Source organism: Priapulus caudatus, unplaced genomic scaffold, assembly GCF_000485595.1.
Source record: "Priapulus caudatus unplaced genomic scaffold, Priapulus_caudatus-5.0.1 Scaffold58, whole genome shotgun sequence".
Taxonomy (NCBI): Eukaryota; Metazoa; Priapulida; class Priapulimorpha; order Priapulimorphida; family Priapulidae; genus Priapulus; species Priapulus caudatus.
In genome coordinates, this window is record NW_014577119.1 from 945,933 (window position 1) to 954,172 (window position 8,240).

At 44.6% G+C, this 8,240-nt stretch overlaps 1 protein-coding gene across 1 annotated transcript in view; it reads left to right on the plus strand.

Moving 5' to 3' along the window:
- The window catches only part of LOC106821074 (ubiquitin carboxyl-terminal hydrolase 7-like), a 55,186-nt gene extending 47,068 nt beyond the window's left edge, over nucleotides 1-8,118 (plus strand). The window contains exons 28-45 of the mRNA XM_014825718.1: nucleotides 563-632; nucleotides 1,277-1,337; nucleotides 1,857-1,991; nucleotides 2,211-2,312; nucleotides 2,574-2,673; nucleotides 2,767-2,859; nucleotides 3,031-3,098; nucleotides 3,365-3,519; nucleotides 3,668-3,767; nucleotides 4,196-4,263; nucleotides 4,547-4,655; nucleotides 4,805-4,882; nucleotides 5,174-5,277; nucleotides 5,744-5,912; nucleotides 6,950-6,997; nucleotides 7,244-7,315; nucleotides 7,603-7,708; nucleotides 7,846-8,118. Coding sequence (XP_014681204.1) covers nucleotides 563-632; nucleotides 1,277-1,337; nucleotides 1,857-1,991; nucleotides 2,211-2,312; nucleotides 2,574-2,673; nucleotides 2,767-2,859; nucleotides 3,031-3,098; nucleotides 3,365-3,519; nucleotides 3,668-3,767; nucleotides 4,196-4,263; nucleotides 4,547-4,655; nucleotides 4,805-4,882; nucleotides 5,174-5,277; nucleotides 5,744-5,912; nucleotides 6,950-6,997; nucleotides 7,244-7,315; nucleotides 7,603-7,708; nucleotides 7,846-7,955 — 1,748 coding nt within the window. The 3' untranslated portion in view covers nucleotides 7,956-8,118. The remainder of the gene's footprint in view (nucleotides 1-562; nucleotides 633-1,276; nucleotides 1,338-1,856; nucleotides 1,992-2,210; nucleotides 2,313-2,573; nucleotides 2,674-2,766; nucleotides 2,860-3,030; nucleotides 3,099-3,364; nucleotides 3,520-3,667; nucleotides 3,768-4,195; nucleotides 4,264-4,546; nucleotides 4,656-4,804; nucleotides 4,883-5,173; nucleotides 5,278-5,743; nucleotides 5,913-6,949; nucleotides 6,998-7,243; nucleotides 7,316-7,602; nucleotides 7,709-7,845) is intronic.
- Nucleotides 8,119-8,240: the final 122 nt, after the last annotated feature.

Below are 8,240 nucleotides of genomic sequence, written 5' to 3' on the forward strand. Positions count from 1 at the left end.
GGGTGCTCTTGATTTGTTTGCCCCTGAGTTTAGCATCAGAACACCTGCCGTCCGGTGAGCGCTGTCGCTCTGCGGCACTTGTATTTAGTTCCTTGCTCCGCGCGAGTGCGTCGGCTGCTGGCTTTCGGCACGGCCGGGGCGGCGGCACCACAGTTAGCATTCGGCAGCGCGTCGTCAGAAGCTTTGTCGGCGGTCGCAACTTTTGAGCGATGAGCGTCGCGCTGAAGTTATTACATTTAAGACTGGTGATGGTCGTGTGTACTGATTACTGATTTGTACTGGTTACTGATCTGGTTTACTGGTTACTGATTTGGTGGGGGAATTTATGATTACTGACAGTGCTTTCTATCCATATCTGGAAACAGGACCCAGGGGCTAGCATTCACAGTTGTTCCTGTTTGTGGGGTAGGTCGATCGAATGTTAGTTTGGTATGCGGCCTAGCTGGGAGAAGGTAGTGGAGCTTAGTCCTAATTGTAATGTTTACTTGATATTGGTTTAGACAATTTCACGTTGAGAGTCGGTTCGACGATTCGTGAATGGTGTGCCGCTTTTCTTTTACAGCCGAGCTGCTCCAGACGGTCACGGAGAACGATATTCCGATGACACTAGTGGATCGGCTGCAGGAAGAGAAGTAGGTGCCCTGTGTGAGGCTACGGTTGTCTTGTCCTTCTCCCCTCGTCCCTTCTTCACTTCAAGATCATGCCCAAGCCAGGGATGTGTGGTGCCACGAATCCGGGTGCAAGAGATGCGTGTATTACCGTGCGTCGTTGTATTTGCTGCCGAAAAGTTGTTCGGTAACGGTACGGCGCCTGTGGCATCACAATCTTTGCACGATCCTCATTAGCCATCGTGTCAGCGAAGCACTTAAAACCTGCTGAAGCAACTTTCGGGGATCAACGTTCGTCGCGTACGTGACAACGCAGCGAGGCGCTTGCGCGTGCGCATGTCAGTGCGGCTTAAGCCTAGTGGTTGACTTGCGACGACTTTTGGTTGCTTGTCACTGCAACCGGCAACCGCATGCGCTTGACCGTGTGTGCGCGTGCAAGCGACTGCTGTTAACAGCAGTCGCTTCTTTTCATTGTCTTTCCATGACTTATATTATCCGCATGCATGCGATTTCGAAGCTATTGCGAGCGACGAGTTGCTGAAAATCAAACCTGTTTGATTTCTTGCAACCTGTTGCAAGCGACCAGAATCGCTACGAGTTGCAGTTGCATGAAAAAGTCGCAAGTTTGCGCTAGGCTTTAATGACGTTTGATGCTCTCACTGTTTCAGGAAGCAGGAAGCCATCCGGCGAAAAGAGCGAAGTGAGGCACACCTGTTCATGACGATACTGGTGCGTTTAATCACGTGTTATGTTCACCTTAGCGTGTTCACCTAATAGCCGTACTGTGATGATTCGGTGTGAGCATCGGGATGCTGAGTGCATAATTTTACAGATGGTATAAAAAGGGTCTTTAGCTGAGAGTGTGCTTACTTATTTATCCGAATGTTAATGTCCATGTTCTTTTCTGTACTGTACCGTACTGCACTTTACTCTACTGTACTGTACTATACTATACTATACTATACTATACTATACTATACTATACTATACTATACTATACTATACTATACTATACTATACTATACTATACTATACTATACTATACTATACTATACTATACTATACTATACTATACTATACTATACTATACTATACTATACTATACTATACTATACTATACTATACTATACTATACTATACTATACTATACTATACTATACTAAACTATACTATACTATACTATACTGTATTATACTGTACAGAATGTAATGCCCACAGTGGTTGACGTGGTCTCTCTATTTTACATAGGTGTTGCTAAATGATGACTTCAATGGTCACCAAGGCAACGACCTCTACGACTCAGACCGAGCTCACTCACGAACGTTTAGGGTGAAGAAAATGACAACTCTTGATGAAGCGATGGACCTGCTAGCCGAAAATATGGTACATAGTCTAGTACATATAGTACTTAACTAATGTGAATGTCGCAAATGTTCACGCGTGTTTGTGAACAATGTCTGATTCGTGAATTGGCTAATTTAGTTGATCTAGTATATCAATAAAAGTATTGTCAGGATTGTTGTCAGGTGTGTTTAATCTATAGATTTAGTTAGAGTGTCTCAAGTACCATGGTCGTTATAGCCTTGCTCTGGATTTTTGCAGAAAATACCTAGACAACAAATGCGGCCGTGGCCCTTCAACGTGCGGCCAAACCAGACATTCCGGCCGACTGTCCTGGAAGTGGAGCAAGAGGCTCACAAAACCGTATATACATGCGTTATAAGTTCCTCACTGCTGTGGCAAAACCTTACATATGCAAATCTTACATTTGCATATGCATTAACTAGCTCTCCATCTCAATGTCCCATTCATCCTTCTATTTCTTCGTCATCTATTTGGAATTCTCTTACAGTTATCTTGTGATAGAGATTTTTATTTTACTTACTCGCTCCTGCTGCCAGCTGTTCCTATTTGGACTACATCGTGCCTTCTATAATGCTAACTGTTGTTGCTTTTGTTCCTCAGATACAAGACCTTGCTGAGACTGATAGTTCGTGGACAATATTTCTAGAGACACTCAGTGTGGATAGTGGCCTCACCCGATTGCCTGTCTTTGATAAAGAGAGTGAGTACAAACTGAGAAAAAGAAACTATGAGAAATATATATTTTGCAGAACCCTGATCGACGATTTACCCTTTTTTTTCTTCCCTGTTTCAGGAGACGTGTTGTTGTTCCTGAAGATGTACGATCCAAAAACAAAAAGCATAAACTACTGCGGGTATATATATGCTGCCATCACAACAATAGTCAGTACGTAATCTTATAGTATTAAACCTTACTGTTGTCTGTAGTTTCACACGCGCACGCTGGTAATTGGAACTAGTATCTGAGTAGTTTCGTTTCCCACTGTCCTTGGCCTATCCCTTCTTTTTCTCTATTTTTTCTATGATAATTGTAATCCACTTTGATTATTAATTTCAGGTGACATACTACCTGTGTTAAATGAAAGGGCTGGTTTCCCTAGAGATACTCCATTGATATTGTACGAGGTATGTATTGGAAACCGTTCTCTCGATGTAATGATTGTAAGTAAACGATTGTGTGATGTGCTACAGTTATAATATGGTCAAGTTTGTATCATTTTAACATGATGGTGATTGGAAGGATTTTATTTTTTCTCCCATAAAATTAATGAAGAGTTTCATTCAGTGCGGATGTCTAGTTGCTATCGATCGTTCTCAATCTCTCTGCGCACTTTGCGTTTTGCGCCCCGTATCCCTCCACGTCCTCATGTACTCTATTGTGTGATTTGCAGGAAGTGAAGCCAAACTTCATGGAACGAATGGAGAACTACGACCTCGCCCTGGAGAAGATCTTTGACGAGCTCATGGACGGTGATATCATAGTGTTTCAGAAGGACGACCCCAACATGGACACCTATGACCTTCCCACAGCTAAGGACTATTTCAGGTGAGAAAGGTCAAATGTTAATAGTCGCTGACAGGTGCGGTCCTTGTCTTGTCAGAAACTGATCGGCTGGATCGTTGAGGTTCGTGCGTTGGCTGCCCGCGATTACCTCTACGGCTCGTAGCTCACACACGTTTGCTTCGCTCCACAGGGACCTGTACTATAGAGTCGAGGTGACGTTTCGTGATAAGTCTATACCCAGTGACCCCGGATTTACGTTGGACTTGTCACAGCGGATGAACTACGAGCAGGTATGGCTTATCGGCATAGCAAGGCAGTCGTGATAAAGGGTAAAGGTACATCAGAGCCATTTGTCATTTGGCAACTCTCATGGCAGGCAGTTCAGTGTAGGGATGTTACCTGATGCATAACTGATGATTGCGACTGTTGCAAAATGTCAGTCTTAAAGCCCAAGCTGAATACGTCAATGCAGTTTGTAGATGTTATATATTTTTCTTCTTTTTGGCTCACTAACTGATGGATAGAGCTTCTGCAACTTTGTTGCATTAGTTTCTGTAACAGGCTTTATCCAGGATCATCCATTTCATCCTACATGCATTTTCCTGTGTCAGGTTCGTAGCCATGGTGGGATTGGAAACTCAGACCTTGCTATCCTCTAGACTAACTAAACTCCCCCACCATTTATCTTTAGTTGTGAATTTCTAAATTGTACTTGCAGGTAGTGCGAGCGGTGGCTCAGAAATTGAATACGGATCCCTATCTCCTACAGTTTTTCAAATCTCAAGGGTACGCATCTGTACTACTAAGCAATGGTTTGTTGCATGTATGAATTTTAAGCTTATTACACTGTATTACTTATAGCCATTTGTACTGTGTGTACTACAGTACATGTCAGACTTTTTGATCTTAATGTTCCTTCATTGTTTTCATAGAACGGTATTGCTGAAGAATAGAAGCTAGAGCTTTCGTGATTTCCCTGTGGGCTTGAGATGCAAAAGAAAAAAGTCACTGAGTAGCTTTATCATAGTTTTAATATCGGAATTTATCCATTTATTTTGCGTTCGTGTAGGTTTAGGGATGGGCCAGGCAACCCACTCAGGTGTAACTATGAAGGCACGCTCAAGGATCTGCTAGTGTACTTCAAACCTCGGCAGCAAAAGAAGCTTTACTATCAGAGGGTGAGTGTTTTTGTGTGTGTAACTTTAGTAGAGCAGGCCCGTGCAGAATTCATGAGAGTATCTGCTGCATTGCAATTTTGTTGTAGTGTAGTTTCTAGCCATGATGTTCTCCTGTGTGTAAATCGCATTTTTTCTGTTTCTTTATACAGCTAAGCATAAAGATAACTGAGTTGGAAAACAAGAAGCAGTTCAAATGTACATTTGTAAATAGCAATCTCAAGGAAGAGGCAAGTCTATAGTTAGGATGATCACCACCATCATTTATGTTATTATTATATTACACTAATTATAGTACTATTAGTGTTACGATGCAACTGATGTACTCATGAATGATGTAAAATGATGTAACATTTGAAATTATTCATATTATTTAAACACATTTCGATTGCATTCGAATTCATTATTCAATGTAATAAAGCGAGGATTTACAGATGTGTGTATAGCAGAAATGAAAGCCTCACTGTGTCATGCACTGAGGATCCCATGCGTTAATGAAATTAATTTAATCTCCTGTATAGAAGGAGCTGGTGCTTTATCCAAACAAGAACGGTTCGGTCGGGAGTCTGCTCAAGAAGGCAGAAAACTTTGTGGAGTGGACCGAAGACGGTTCTGGAAAACTAAGGTAGGGCCGTCGCATTGCACTTACACTGAGTTGTACTGTAGTACAGGCGTGATGGTGTTCTTTTTTCTTCATGGCGTCGTGTCTAGGAAAGATTAACATTCACGGATACAGTGATACAGAAACACCTCGGTTAGCTATCGAGACGCGCTTGTGGGAAATGGAAAGCGATGTTCCCCGAAGCTGTTTGGATATGAGTGTGCATATGTGCCACCAGTGCGCACTGGTTGGCAGAGCGTATTAAGAAATATGGCTGCTTTTGGCTTATTGTGCTCTGCGCTCAGACTTGTCTCTAACTCTTGTCTCACAATTTTATTACTCGAAAAAGAATTCCATGGTAAGGTAAAAAGTACAAGCGTGATGCCCCAAGATGCAAGCACACTATAGCAGAATAGTACTCTGTGGAGACAGGACGAGCCAAGGCTGTCATTGTGATTGCAGTTGTTCTCATTCGCCTCATCTCTAACAGGTTGGTGGAGGTCGTCAGCAACAAGGTGTTCTGCATACATCGCGACGATGTGCAGCTGGAGTGCCTCATCACGGACGGAACGAAGTCGTACAGGGTCGAGGAGGTGCCCAAGGAGGAGCTGACCATCGGCGACGATGAGATGCTCGTACACGTAGCCCACTTCCAGAAGGTATGAGCGCGTGAGGGTGAGATGTGCGTACGTGTAGTGTAGCCCACTTCCAGAAGGTATGAGCGTGCGAGGGTGAGGTGTGTGTACGTGTAGCCCACTTCCAGAAGGTATGAGCGCGTGAGGGTGATAATACCTTCTGGAAGTGGGCTACACTACATGTACACACATCTCACCCTCGCGCGCTCATACCTTCTGGAAGTGGGCTACACTACACGTACACACATCTCACCCTCGCACGCTCATACCTTCTGGAAGTGGGCTACACTACACGTACACACATCTCACCCTCCCGCGCTCATACCTTCTGGAAGTGGGCTACACTACACGTACACACATCTCACCCTCACGCGCTCATACCTTCTGGAAGTGGGCTACACTACACGTACACACATCTCACCCTCGCGCGCTCATACCTTCTGGAAGTGGGCTACACGTACGCACATCTCACCCTCGCGCGCTCATACCTTCTGGAAGTGGGCTACACTACACGTACGCACATCTCACCCTCGCGCGCTCATACCTTCTGGAAGTGGGCTACACTACACGTACACACACACGTACACACATCTCACCCTCGCGCGCTCTAGCCCAGTTCCAGAAGGTAAGAGCGCGCGAGGGTGAGATGTGCGTACGTGTAGCCCAGTTCCAGAAGGTAAGAGCGCGCGAGGGTGAGATGTGTGTACGTGTAGTGTAGCCCACTATGAGCGTGCGAGGGTGAGGTGTGTGTACGTGTAGTGTAGCCCACTTCTGAAAGAAGCTACCTGCGCGCAGGGGAGTTGCCGGGGTGTCTGTGGCACGATGAGGAGACTCGGGTCTGTCGTGCGACAACTGGGAATCACGCTGAAAACCCATGTCAGCGATGCCTTTGCACCGCTGCGGCACTTATATGGAGCTACTTATACGCAGTGATAATTACGTTGAGCCACTCATACCACTTCACCAGTTACATGTACCAGTTCACATAATATATTCGTTGTCTTGGCATGTATTTAGTGAGGTGCATGTGTGAAATTCATGTCGATGTTTTGCTATTTTAGGAGGTCTTTTCCACTTTTGGGCTACCGTTCTTGTTTAAAATAAAAAACGTAAGTACAGGTTTTTAGTATTTGTTATTGTAAAGTGTGAATGCTGCCTATTCAAACTTGTGTGAATAATTGATTATATAATCTTTGTGTACTGTGCATATAAGATTTAGTGAAATTGAGGCTGCTAGTGACACCTCTATGCCTCTGGTGCCTTTGTGATGATAAGCAAGTGTGTGCTGCGGCATCCCTAGTGTACTAGCTATCGTTGCTTACAGAGGCCTGCCCTTTTTTTTCATATCTACACAGAAGGAGCCCTTCGCTAAGGTGAAGGAGCGAATGCAGAAGAAGCTGGAGCTCACCGATAAGGACACAGAGAAGGTGTGTTTGGTGTCATGGGAGCTGATGCCATGGTGACATGCCTGGTGGCATTACATGCACGCATTTTACAGTTATCTTGAACAAATGCTTGCACGGTCGTGTCGTATATGATTGAAGGCGTTTAACTCACTGTAAATGATTTGATGCGACCGATATCATATTGTACCCTTTTCCGTAGTTGCGATTTGTTTGTTTGGTCACTTCTGAACTCACAGCTAAAAAACGAAATCTGCTCTTGTGGGCTTGTTACGTGATGGCTGATCAATGGTGTGTTTTAATTTGCACAGATGAAATTTGCTCTCGTTGTCATGGGAAGGCCGAACTATTTTCCGGACGATGGAGAATACAACATCAACTTGGAAGATTTCCTACCAAACTCGTCACAGACGGGAGGTTTGTATTCTTCGTTGACCGTACCGAGCAGATTGTCGCGTTTGGGGAAAGCTACGGAAGGGGACGACAAATATTGCGCCAGCGGCGTTGAAGTGTGGCGCTTGGCTTGTGTTGTATTTCAGTGTTCTGCATTTCAGGTGGAGGGGCGATCCAGACTCGGCCGTGGATAGGTATCGATCACGTGATCAAGGTACCGAAGCGGGCACGTCATCCGTACCTTGAGAAGCCAATCAAGATACATAATTAGAAAATTAGCAACTTGTACAGCAATACACAGGGAGCTTGGGTCGCGACAGGGCCCTGCATGGGCAAGCGTGGCGATAGTCCGACGGCAGATTGCATCCGATCCACGGATTCATGGCATTATAAATTGAGTCTAATCTGTTTGTCATTATTAAATGTGAACGCGGTATAGAGAGAAAGAGAGAGAGAGAGAGAGAGAGAGAGAGAGAGAGAGGAGGAGAGAGAGAGAGAGAGAAAGGTAGAAAGACAGGAGGGGAAGGAGAGAGGTATACCGATGTATAGTCATGCG